This window comes from Caloenas nicobarica, chromosome 3, assembly GCF_036013445.1.
Source record: "Caloenas nicobarica isolate bCalNic1 chromosome 3, bCalNic1.hap1, whole genome shotgun sequence".
In the NCBI taxonomy this organism is placed as follows: Eukaryota; Metazoa; Chordata; class Aves; order Columbiformes; family Columbidae; genus Caloenas; species Caloenas nicobarica.
In genome coordinates this window covers 114,442,073-114,455,759 of record NC_088247.1, presented here as the reverse complement: position 1 = coordinate 114,455,759, position 13,687 = coordinate 114,442,073, and the positions used below count along the sequence as shown (strand labels likewise).

Sequence of the window (13,687 nt, the reverse complement as noted above, 5' to 3'; positions counted from 1 at the left end):
ACAAAATATCACGTTGCGTCCTTCTTTGCCTCCTGGTGAGCATATTCCATTTTCTTAAGCTTGTGTGTACAAAATGGAATTTCATTTTTCCACAACATGATGGCCGGTGCTATTTTAGTACAGTTTCTCCGAGATGTTATATGTTGTAATTTGAGCCCAGGGGTTTGCTCGTTCTTTGGATCAGTAAAGAAATCAAACAAGCAAAAGGTATCTTTCTGCCTCAGATCTCTAAGGATTTGCTCTTGCCTGAAGAGGAGAAGACCAGATGCCACGTGTTAAAAATGTTTGTCTTCTTTTAAAAGATACAAATCTCTGGGCTAAATTCATCAGTGCTTTAATGTCATTAATAGAATCAGACTGTGACTGGTGGGACGTGTGTCTTTAATTGGTCGTCTCCTGGACTAGTGTGGGAGTATAGGCACATTTCTTGTGTTAGGGAGGAAAAGAGAAGTATATGTGAATTATTCTTCAGAGGCTTGTAAAGCTGTATAAAAATTTATGGGCTTGCTGCATTATTCAAGGTACATAATTTTATTACAGATCTGAGCAACACAAGGGACAACTGATTTATTGTTATTGTCATATTTCACAGAATGAATGTTGTACAAAGAAGATTTTTATTGCCTGTATTTTAAAAAGCACAGGGCAATTCTTTGGAAAATGCCTATCTAAGCTTATTTTTAAGGAAAGCATAATTTTATACACAGGCAGAAGTAATCCATTCGTACATGGTATGCAAGCTATTACTTAATAAATGATTTAAAGAATGTCATCATCTGATCCAGTACTTTTCTCTTAGCATCTTATTTGGGGTAGAGGTGCAGGATGCTAGGAAGCAAAAATAGAGACATGCCTTAAAGTACCAAACAGTTTCTTTCTCTGATAGCAAACCAACCATTTTTATTATATAATAGACATTATTCATAAGTAATTATGTATAGATGGTGACTGCTGATAAACAAGAGGAAGGCACAGCACCTTTCAGATTTATCTTCTGTTAATTTGTCTAACCACTTTTTGATTGCATTCAGGCTTTTAACCTCTATATTGCTGGGAGGCAATGCATTTTGTAACTCATCATGTGTTCTGGGGAAAAGTACTTCTTGTTTGCTGCTGCTAGTAATTTCTATGGATTTCCACCAGTTCTTATAAGAAGTAGTAAATAATAACTCTATGACCACCTTCTCTGTGCTATTCATGATTTACAAACCACTGTCAAATTCTCCTTCTTCCCCTGGCTGAAAAGTTATGTTCTGTTTACTCTTAGCTCATACAAATGATGCAATCCAAAGTGCTGTATAAGCAGTTGCGGTAATTAAAAGAGATAAATTAAACATACACCTGGGTGCAGAGACTTAAAGCACAGAGAATTTGTGGCTACAGCTGATATTATTGGAAGGCACCTTCAGGCTGAAAATCAGGGCCTTAGTTTAGAGATATGGAGGGATCAATAAAGATACAGAGGGATTCAGCTGTGTCTGAGCTGGAGAACAGCATCAAGCTGCGTGACAGACATTCTGCAAATCTCTGCTCCATTCAGATGCTGCAAAATATTTATCGTCCCTGCTGAATAGAAACAACCAGGCTTTCTGAAGTGATCACCCAAAAATTGCTGTGCAGTAGCTTGAAAGATACTGAGTTTTACCCTTCAAGGTTCAAGGACAATGTTGTCCCTGTTTTGTTCTGGCACAAGAGTTTTTGAGAGTTAGGGGTTTTGAATCCAAACCTGAAGGCTTTGGTGCCTACCAATGGACCGTCTGTTCCTGTAACCCAGGAACTGAGAATTCGCTGAAGGGAAATGTTTTTAGGAGCAAAGCTATTCATACATGAGTCTCAAATTATCTTCAATAGCATGCTTAGCCAAATCTGAAAAAAAAGAATACAAGCACACATTAATTAAGAATTAACATAATTCTATTCCTTGAGTATGGTGTTTATTAAAATATAATTTCTGTGAACATACACTTGAGAGGAAGCTTTAAATATATTTAAAAGCTCAATTCTCAGTCACCCTTTATTTTTTAATTGAGAAGAAAGTAGATGGCACTTGACTTTCTGAAACTTTCCATTTGCTTCTCAGATATAGCATCAAAAAGTTGCTGAGTGTCCTTAACTCTGCTGATAGGGCAAAATCAGGAATGATTTAGATTTATATGAAAAGCAGAGACATGGGATAACATTTTCGAAAGTGCCTGAAAGCTGCATTTGTGAAGCTGTTCAGACAACTAAAGGACCAAGACATTATGCAAAGGTATTCCCAGGTATATGCATTGACCATTAATGCAGTTTTCACATTTGAATTTTGAGTAGTTTACATTCTTAGGCATTGAAATGCTTTTAGAAATCTGTTTGTTGTAGTACTACAAATGAGTTTTTCAAAAGTAATTCTAAGATGCAAGTCTCAAGTATCTGGTCACTTCCACCACTGTTTGGAAAACAGGATTTAAGCTTTGTCCTTCCACACCAAATAGCATAACATATAAATACTCTTTGTAAGTGTTGGTGAAGAGTTCCTCAGTAATAACCTGAGCTCTCACCATCTCACAATTAGCCACACTGTTTGGAAATACTAATGACGTGCAGGAGGCTTTGCCCTCCAGAAAGCATCTTTCCCCAGGCTTGCTGGTGTGGGAAATTGCACAGCACAACAGGGACCGGTTTGCATCCAGATACATCTTGCAGAACGAAGAGGATGAAGTTTGCTAATGATTCTCAGCTCCCCATTCCATTTGTGTTCCACTTTGCCCTGCACATCTGTTTTTCTGCTGACTTACTGAACTTCTGTGTGTTTTGCAGAATGCCAAAGCCAGCTACGACTTCAGCAGTAATGATCCCTACCCCTACCCCCGCTATACAGATGACTGGTTTAACAGGTAAATGGATTTTGATCAGCCTGCTCTTCACTTTGCTTTGCTTAAGAAATTATAAGTACATGCTGGTATTTCTGGAATGCCTGTTTCCTCCTAAATTAAATCGTTGCCAGAACAGAAGCTGCAGTCACACTACTGCTACTTTTGACTTTTTTTTTTTTTTTTAAGGTAACCTCTAAATAGCACCGGATGACCATTTTATAGTTTATATAAGAAGTTGCTGCTTCAGAAGAGTCTATATGTAGGTTGTTTGAACGGGTGATAGCCACATACATTTTTCAGTCAGCTATCCTATGACATTACAGTAAATCTGTATAGACTGCTTTCCCATCTGCTGTGTCTGAAGCAGTATTGACTTCCAGGTAATGTTAAAGGGAGTAAGCTGGAGACAGGAAAAGGTTTTTTGGGGGAAAAGATCTTCTAATCCAATTGTAGACTAAGAAGGCAGAAAAGCAGCAGGGTGTAGAATGACCAGTTTAAAAACAATTAAATGTTATCATCTGTCTTTTCACCTTAAGGATGGTGTACACTGATAGCATTTCAGGCCTGATTCTGAGATATTTCTAGCTGCTGGAGGAATTAAAGTCCACGTACGCGGACTGGGAACCTGTTCTGTTGTGTTTATAAACCTGGAATGAACGGTGCTGCTGTGCTTGTTGCGTTATTTCTCCTGAACACATCATGATTGCCCAAGACCCACTCCTTCTTTAGTAGGTTCTGAACATTTTCCAGCAGGAGAAGGTCTGCTCCTCAAGGTATAGTATAGATAAGAATGGCCCAAAAGGAAAGTCTTCAGATTTTAGGAAATGTGACCTTTTTTGTTTCTCAAAGCTCATTTTTGGTCAGAACGGAACAGACATGTGTGTCGACAGTTTTTAATAAAACTCCATGCCCTGGATTCTACATCTGTCCCATGAAAAAGCCTCTTCTGTCAGGCTAACTGCTCCTGGGGAGGTTTAACAGCGTCAAGGGTGCAGAGTCCAAGGCACACCCGTAGGTGTGTTTATTACCTGGTGATCTCAGCATCCAGCATCTCTGGCTCTGAGGCATACAGCCCAGGGTCTATGCATTTGTAAAAATTGTTTCAGGATATTTTTAATGAAATTTCCAGAAGTCTTCTAGATGCAAATATAATTGATCCTGCCAGCATTTGCGTAGCAGCACCCCTGAGGATTTGAAAAATTCTAAAGGTTTCAGGGCTCAGTCTTAGCACTTATCAAAAAATATTTCAGGCCTATTTGATGTGGTTTTCATCTCTAACTTAGTATGGCTGGTGTGGATGGCCTCTGAGTTTTGTATGGGGTTTTTTTGTTTTTATTTCTAAAGAAATCAGTTTTAGTTCTGTCAGAGTGACACAACAAAGAAGTGGAGCAGCTGTGCTTCTACCTCAGGCACAAGCTTCCTGGAATGGATCAAACAGATTTGGGAGCTCTGATGTCCTCCTTTGTAGTCCTGCCATTTTTCAGCCAAAGCAGGGTGGCAATGAGATTTCTCCTTCATTTCAGGGAAGAACATCTGACACTTTTAAACTAGGATGAATCCAATTAGTGAATGGAAAGTTGAAGAAAGTCTAGGGCTCTAATTTGTGAAGGTCTGCTGCCTTTCTCGCTTTATTTATGCAAAGGATCTTTGTAGGAGAAAGATATCACTTAGCTTTGGGGCAGCACGGAGGCAAATTAAATTTAGCTTTAGTGGCTAATGGTAGCTTGTGCCATTTTCAATGTGGAACTTCATAAAACTAAGTGTGTTCTGCCAAGCCCCATTAACACTGATTATGCTGCTATCGAGTATTTTATGGTGGGGCAGAATTTGTAGTCCTCACATCTTCTGCAAGGTGGCCCTGGAGGCAGAGTTACCTCCTAAAGTCTCTTAAAATGGGCCTCAAGCATCCTAGATGCGGCAAGAGTTCTGGTCTCTAACTTCAGGCACCCAAGTGAAGAATCAAAGGTGAGCAGCATGGTCATCTGTGACCGATCTGTAATTATTGAGAACAACATGATTCAGGTTTTCAGAGACCTGCAGCACTTTCCTCTATTTCTTTTCTTGAGGGGATGGGGAGCTCGATTCAGCAAGTCAGGAGGAGAAAAGCAATGCAGAAATTCCTTTGCTGATTTCCTTCATTATTCTTTCCAGAAAAAAATGATATGTAGAAAGCGTAGCATTCTTTTTAATGAACCTTGAGGTTTCTTTGTTGAGACAGGGAATTTTCTGCCTTGCAAGGTAAATCGTGGGAACAACACCTTCACTAAAGCATCCCTTTCCTGCCTGCACCCGAAAGCCTTCTTGAATTGTGCAAGATTTCATGTTTTCTCCAGGCTCAGATGCAAACCAACACACCATATCCAGCTGTTCAGAAGTAGTTGTGACTGTGTTTTTCTCTGCATATTTCTTGGCTATACTGTTACTCAAGCTGTTGTTCTCTTATATAAGCCTTTGCCATAATTTCTGACTCCTGGATTATTATTACTCGTAGGTTACAACTGTCTGCTTATGACAGTCTCTCTGTAGCTGCAAAGGTGTGTCTGAATAGAGAGCAGTTACACAGAAAAGCCATTCAGAGAAACCTGCAATAGAGGCTCCGTTTTGCCCAGTTTGCAGTCAGTGATGTATCTCCCATTTAATTTTATGCATGCAGAAGGATCAGACTCAAAACAGGATAGCGTAATATCCCTTTTCTATAAAGAATACATTTCTATGTGAGCAATTGAAGTGATTTGTGCAACAAGAAGCAGAGGACTGTTTTTTAAAGAGATGAACCAAGGAGCTTTTGTGAGCTGCCAGCTGCATGTGCAAAATGTCATTAGACTTTAAGAAAAATCAGGAGAGGTTTTTGCATGGAGTATTTCATTAATCACAGCTGCTCTGCTTAGAAGCACAGATTCCCCTTCCACTTTGTGCTTTTAAGGCTGCTGGAAGCACTATGCCCTTTCCATCAAACAGCCACTGGCCTACGGGTGGGTTTTGGAAGGAGAGAGTGTGGTTCCTTGGGCTGGGAACTGCAGTCGGGCAGTTCGGCTGCTGTTACAGACATAGAGGTGACAGGGCAGCCAGGGGATTTGTTCCTCTGCTTCCATACTGACTGTGTTCAGTCTCACAGCTTGGGGACCAAACCATTTCAGGGGACACTGGGTGCAATGCAGGGCAGAGCTGTGTTCGAGCTTGAGGAGCAGTGGGAGCGGTGAAGGAAACTCAACCAAGCCCTGTTCCCAAAAGCAGAGGTAGCTCCATAGCACCCAGTGGCTTTCAGGAGCCACTTTGGGAACTGCCTGTGATGTTTTACACCCACTCCTCCTGCACCACATTCAGTACCTTGGTCTGTACTATGTTGTGCAGTGCGGAGGTACCCACAGGAGTCAGAGATAGCTTGGCCTTTCTGTACAGCCCTCTGATTTCTTGTTGTGAGCAGGCAGAAGGCACAACTCAGGGCTCCCCATCTCAGAGCGTTCAGATTACAAATTTCTGCCAGGATATAAATAACCAATAATTATTTTCACTCCTATAGCCTTTGTATTCTGTATATCCTCTCACTCAGATAAGAGTTAGCTGGGCAAAAATTATTCACTATCATGGAAACCCATATTCTTCAGAGGTAAAAATGTTCCTTACTCATTATGGATCCAAACAAAATACTATTCAGCCAAGGAAACAATGCCCCTTGGCTTCCAGACAGCGCTCATTAACAGGGTAAACACCTGCGCCCCTCCTCCTCATTTTTCAATCAATACAATGGAAGCAACATAATAATTGAGAATGTGTATAAACAGATTTAGCAGCCCTTTCTACCTGCAGTGTTACAAGGTAAGTGTCAAGGAGGAGCCACAGCACTAGTGCTGGTTCTTGGTGTGTTTGGATGGAGGCAGAGTGACACCTTCCCCAACACAGGGGAATGCTTTCCCTTGTGCAAACACACAAATGCTCAGAAGCTTACAATGGGATGTGCTTTTGCTCCACAAAAGTGTCCCTCTGAGCTTTGCATATTTAACTGGTGCCCAGTGCAAGCAACTAAAGTGGTCAAGGCAGGCACATCGATCCAGTGACTGAGACTGCAGCTCTGTCCAGCCCTCCCCTGCGGGCAGCTGAAGTTGGGAAGGATGGATCTTGTCCTTTGCTCTCTGCAGACGCATTTCAAAGCAGATGAAAAGGAACCTCAATGAAAACCTGTGCCACCTCTGACGCTTTTAAAAAATGTGTCAATAAAAAGACATGCACAGTCACATTGGCTGTGGGTTTTACAAATAGAAAGTTTTCAAAGACAAAGCAGAGTGAAATTTTTTTAACTAGTACAGATATGTTATTTAAAGCAGCTGAAGGCAAAACTGACTTTCAATTGAATTACCCTTTCTCTCCTACCTTAGGTTTTCATGAATGTTCATGTAAAATGTTTGTATTTATATAATGTTTATAGAAAGCTTGCCCTGCTTGCTACTATATGGTTTACCTTTGAAGTAACTTGTTCATAGGTTAAAATAACTATTTTCTATCCCCTTGTTTTAAACATTGAAATAATAGCAAAGAGGTGAACGTTGGAGGGAAAAGCTGTGATTTGTGCTATGACACAGATCACTTCATAGAAACTACAATGTGTTTATCGATGACACATGAACAGCAAATAGGGCTAAATTGGAAAAGTCTGCTATTTGCCATTAATAATTCAACCAAATGCATTTCCACTAACTCACGTGTGATTTATTTTCTCCAGTCAGCAGCATGGTATCTACACCTTGAGCTGCTCGAACAGGTCTGCCTGCAGTCTCCCTCCTGTGGGCCAGTGTGCTGGGCAGGTGAGGTGGGGGAGACGACCTTCTGCTAAAACCTTTTCACCAGGAAGGTCCTAATACAGTTTTTCCCTCTGTGAGAGAAAGAGCTCACCTGGTAGTGTCACTGATTTTTTGCACCCCAGCATCAGTCAAGACAATTTTTTAACAAAGCCATTTATTCTGCTCTGTGGCTTGTAGCTAGCCCACAAGTGAGCAGATAATGAATGCCTGGCAACAGTATATTTTTTTCACAGTTGCTTGAACAAGGGCATGAGGGAAAACCAGCTTGATTGTTGAAAGAAATTTCTCCAGCAGCTGAATAAGAAATCTGCATTGCTTTCCTCTCTGCCTCCTTTGTAAAAGGAACTTGCATGAGTTCTTCACCCTTTCATGATCAAGACACTGTGTACATTTGAGGCCAGTCATTTTTTTTCATGGAGCTGCCTTTAAAAATATATTCTTCCAGGTACAGCAGGAAAAATAATGTGTTGCTTCTCACTCCTTTATTAATGTTACACTCACCTTTGCCAGAGATGCTTAAAGGGAGAGAGAGAAAAAAAAATGATTAAAACAAAACATCCCTCCTGGGATGCTTCATCTGGTATTCTGCGTAGCCTTTACATTATAATACAGCACTGCTAATTGCCTGAATCCTTAGCATGCTATAGGAGCAATGCCAGTTTTAATACACAGAGTGAATTGATCTGAGCAGTAGGATACTGATTCAACATCTTAAGCTTAAAAAAACTCGACAGCAGTATGGGTTTCACTAGTTTCTCTGCTGCCGTGGTATTTTTTTAAACTAGATTATACTGTCCATACTTATCTTCTCTGTGTTTTAATTTCTGCGATGAATTAGGAGAAAGGAAAATGCAATCTGCCTTCCTGCAGGACTGTAAAGCAATTCAGAGATGCCAGGTGTTTGTGAGATGCCATGTGTGAGCCCGAACCTGGACCCCCGTGTCAGAGCAGAGACATGTCCCATTTGAGCAGAAAGCTGTAGCTCTGTGAGCTGACAGCTGGAGCACCTGGGAATTCTCCTGGGAATGAGGCACCGGAGGACAGGAATGCATGTGCCGTGGGTCTGGCAAGCCAGCCCACAGCTCTGCTGCCGAGTGACCCTTCTGGCTCCCTTCTGTCACCCCAGCTTGAGAGTGCACCCACCTCTTGCCATAGCATTTCTCTTGTGGGCAGGGGTACGCTCCTGCTATGTGTTTGAACAGCAAAAAGGCAATCAGACTTTGTTCTGTGGGGTTCAAAAAAATGGGTGTCACACTGTCAAGTCACAAAAATGAAGGAATTAATATTGATGTTATTTTTACACTGTTCTGTCAAGGGCCTGTTTCTACTGACTGATAGGTGGTAACAAAGCAGAACCTGTTTGACAGAGTTAAAAAGAAAAGGTCTGGATAACTATATGACTAAATGAAGCATAAGTGTGCATGTTACCCTCAGAGCAAGCATTGCTCATACTGCAGAGGGGAAGTTGATTCTCTCCTGCTCATCCACGTATCTGAGTACTGCAGCCAAAGGTTTGCCTTGAAACAGGTTTCCTCGGCAGTGCTGGGAGCTGATTGTGAGGCAAAACCAAGATCGTGGTGATCCAGCTCAATTCAGGACATGCATTAGCTGAGGTTCACATGATGTCTCTGTCTTCTCTTTTGCAGCCATGGGACAAGGTGTGCGGGAGAGGTGTCTGCAGCTGCCAACAACAACATCTGCGGCGTGGGAGTCGCGTACAACTCCAAGGTGGCAGGTATGGTAGCAATTCAAGGTGTAAAAGGTCCTTACGTCACTGTGCCTCAGGCAGAACTTCTGCAGAGACGAGGAGCGTTGCCCAGGACAGGACTACGGGCTGGCACTGGGCCATGTGTTTGTTACTTTTCGCAGTAGCTGAGGAGAGGAAATTCTCCGTGGCGTTGCCTTTTCAATTGAGGACCTTATATAGCCTCTTTAATAACATTGTGAAGGATCAGATATGCTCCTTCTTATGCCAACTCCTGCTCATATACTGATTTTCAATGCTTCTTCCCTGTGTTGTTGCAGAATCATTTGTGAATCTCATTTTGCAGGGAGCAAACTATAAATTCCTGCTGCACTTGGAAACAGTGTTTGAAAAGGCAAATCCCATGCTGCTTTTATTCTTTAGGCTCTCACAGGGCAGGCCCTGCAGTTCTGTAAATCGCTGCAGTCATTGGTTTCCTTTATTTTAACAAGTGATGCAGAGTGGTGGGAGCAGGTGCAGAGAAAGCAATGGGTTGTGCCTAGTACCCAGCATTCATACCTCGGGGGTATCGGGTTTTTTTACTTCTAACTAGCTCATGTCTGCACTGACAGACTGAATGCACGGATTGGCATGAGTTAGGCTCTTGCACAGCATGTGTCAACTTAGTTTAATCTAAGGAAATCCAGTTTTCCCACACTAAGACTGTTCCATGATGAGAACCAAGGTGCAGCAAGCAGGGATAGATGACTATGAATCTCATTTCATTCCCCAGTCCAACTAAAATTCTAGTGTGGATGCACCCACTGCTTCCTGGGAACAGTTCACAGTGTGTGTGCATGGGCAGCTCGGCTCTGTCTGACCAGTCCCTGTTTCACCATGCTGTCAGGAGAAGGCAGCGTTTCACCTATCGCCTGCACGATCGAAAGCTGAATCTCCACTTAGAAGGGCAGCAAGCAATGTTTGCTAAGCTGTTACCCCAAGAGATATCACTGAGAGCCAGTAACTGGCTGGGCAGGTCTAGTGTTGTCCCCTTCTTCAGTAACAGTGATGTCCCCTCCAGAGGTGGCACATTTCATGTTTACATTCTAGCAATAACTACTTTCAGAGGTATGTGAATTGAGACATGGGATTTTGGGTGGATCTCATCTGCATTATTGGCATAACTAATAATAATAATAATTACTAATTACTATTACTGCTACTACTACTACTACTAATAAATTCTGTGGTTTCAGTGCAGATCTTCATTGTATAATCATGTGAAGGGATTTCTAATAGAGTTTGACTTCATAATTTCTAACTCGAATTAGCAGATCAGGAATATCCAGTTTTCGTCTGGTTTCTATTTGAAGTTTCTACCACTTTTTCCAGCCTCACATTTGGCACATGGGTTTCATATTGAATATAGAAGAAGCAGTGGCTTCTAAATCAGGGTCCTCACTGCCGTTCACACTGTGTGGTATTAATTTCTGTCCCATTTGTGTCCTAAAACTGTTGGGAAAAACTGAACTTCAACTCAAGGCTACAAAAGAGAGTTGGAATGTGTCCGTGGTTACTCAGGTCTCACCCAAAGGCCACTGAGAGATTGACTTTCAGTGAATCTGTCCTGTGTGTGGGGCATGATGGATGTGAGGGCTTGTGCTGCTCTCTTTGCCACACTCTCTGCCTTGCTTGGGGCCAACACTTTGAGGTTTTATGAAGTTGACATGTCCTAGGATTGTATCATTTAATCTCTAACTCAATTTCTATTGCAGTAGGAGTTAAAGGAAGCAGGTTTTAGTTTGCTTTTTTTTCCAAATACTGGCGATATTTTGCTACTGCGTCTGCATGTTGACACAATGATATTTTTCCAGGAAATTGTGTAGTGTGTTTCCCCTCTCTGATTAAATTCTGGAGAAGAACCAAAATAAACAGAAAAATTACTTGAAAAACTAATGAAGTGTCAACACATCACTGAGTATAAATTAGATTGGGAGGGCCTTAATCCTTTTCCCTAGTTGTTACAAAATAATATTTTAAATACTATTAATATTATTTAAATGCTATGATATGCTGAGATTGATGATTACTACTGTTTTAAAAGAGTTTTCAAATAGTAGATGGAAAATACTATGTAACTGGAAAGCTAATAAGTGCTTTCTCTTTCTGGGCCACACTGCATTGCTGTGGCTGGGTGTTTAATGCCGCCGTCCTGCTGGGTAAGCACACCCTGGTGAAATGCGAATGGCGAGCATGGAATTACTGAGCGGGTTAAACTGCCAGTGAATTAAAATATTTGTAACTGGGGGACTTCTCCAGGTGCTGAGATTTCATCTTGTGGTGGGTAATGCATAATTCATGTTTACGTTGATTAAATCTACAGGTATTCGAATGCTCGACCAGCCATTTATGACAGACATTATTGAGGCTTCCTCCATCAGTCATATGCCTCAAGTCATAGATATATATAGTGCCAGCTGGGGACCAACTGATAATGGGAAGACTGTGGATGGACCTAGAGAGCTAACACTGCAAGCGATGGCAGATGGTGTGAACAAGGTAACAGTCTTATTAAATAAGCTGGGTACTGGGGCAGAATGATATGTACACATGTTGAAACTGATGACTTGGGAATACGTGGGCCTTCCATAGATGCTGCAGAACACAACACAATTGTGTAAACTATCCCAACTTTCAGCATGTTCCAAGGTCCACTGATATTCTCTCAGCAATATTGCTGGATTGCTTTTATTGCGTAGTCTCAGGATACAGTGCTCTCTTGCATGGAACTGTGTTTATCTCTGGTCAGTTTACAAATGCTTTTCATATGCCATTGCAGTCAAAATGGATGAGCCTGATGCTGTAAATATTCCGCAGGTTGAAAAATGCCAGCTGTGCTACTGACATCACATCAGCTGTTTTGGTGTGCTACCAGTTTAATTATAATTTTCGATTTGTAGTGTCTTTCAGGTCACTCATGTATGGTCATTACCTGTGATTGAATCACAACTCTTCAGGTGTCCATGGAACAATATATTCTGCAGTAGCAGGAGCCTCCTTGTTTATTCCCACTTTTCCAACTCCCTCTAGGAGCAGTCTGTGGTCTTTGTTGACGACACTCAATATCATCCTGGAATCTGTTAAAGCTGTAGTCTATTAGAAGGTTGGGTAAAATGTGTGCCACAACTCAAGTAGAAAAAACAAACCAAACCAGTCCAAAACAAAACTTGCATGGCTCTGTCTCCATCTATTCGGTGTCATGCAGCCGGGACAACCACAGCCGCTCCTGGTGCTGTAGGGAATGAGCCTTCTTCCCTTGGTTGAACACAGATGGGTGTCCATAATGAAAAGATCTGAAATTCCCCAGCACATCTGGGGTGGTTTTGTGTGGGAGCTCCGCAATTACTAATTTTTCCATCCAAATTATTTCTTCCTCTTACTTGTGCCAGTTTCTCCCACTCCTCATCACCACCTCGTTGTGAGCAGCACGTTCAGTTTACCATGTTTTGTGACATGATAATTAAATCTACTGCTGTGGTAGGTAGTGAAGCATCTAAAGGTTTCTCGAATCCTGAACCTCAAATGTTTTGCCTATAATAGATGAATTAGTCACCTTCGTGCTCTCACCCCCTAAAAAGTACTGCAATAACTTGGCAAGACTTGTCACAAATTTCTCCTGAGTCTGCTCAGTTTTGTAGTATAAACTTTACAAACCTTTGATGAGCTCAAAGTTGCTGCGAAGCCATCTACACAAGCTGTGTTTCTTCTCATTACTTTCTTTCATTTATCTAGAGTTTCCATAATGACCCTCTTAATACTCCTGTCTTGGGTAGAATCTTTCTTAGGTATGTGACACAGTTGATATCTTTTAGCCACATCTTGATATCTTACAGTTAGTGGATACTTGATCTTCCACTAATGCTGGTTGGAGCAGAGTTAAACTCTGAATATAGAATTCCTGTATAATTTTTGTGTTGTTCTCCTCCCATGCAGAACTTGTCTAAAAGTAACAGAAAATGCACTAACCCTGACAAGTGATTGAAAACTAAACTAAATAGAGGTATTTCACCCTCTCAAGCAAAGCAGATTTTAATTTGTAGTCGTGTTTTCTTGCAGTTTGGTATTTAAAAGATCTTTCCATTAACTTGTTATTGTATCACCATATGCTTTAGTTTGTGGACTTACACTGAAATTAACCTTCTCTTTGAATGTTAAGTGCAGGAGAAGGGATTTTTCTCTTCTGTTTTATTGCCTGGTCATAGTCGCATACTTGGGAGTGTTGGGCATGTTACTTTTTTAATTCCCTCCCCTCAAAAGTGTTTGTAATTCTCTTCAAGAAATAATTTGCAATATTA

The 13,687-nt window shown here is 41.3% G+C and overlaps 1 protein-coding gene across 6 annotated transcripts in view; it reads left to right on the top strand.

Moving 5' to 3' along the window:
- The window catches only part of PCSK2 (proprotein convertase subtilisin/kexin type 2), a 199,910-nt gene that overhangs the window by 163,689 nt on the left and 22,534 nt on the right, over positions 1 to 13,687 (top strand). For all 6 annotated transcript variants that reach the window (XM_065632887.1, XM_065632885.1, XM_065632886.1 and 3 more), the window contains 3 exons: positions 2,797 to 2,873; positions 9,295 to 9,383; positions 11,716 to 11,891. In XM_065632887.1, the coding sequence (XP_065488959.1) occupies positions 2,797 to 2,873; positions 9,295 to 9,383; positions 11,716 to 11,891 (342 nt within the window). The remainder of the gene's footprint in view (positions 1 to 2,796; positions 2,874 to 9,294; positions 9,384 to 11,715; positions 11,892 to 13,687) is intronic.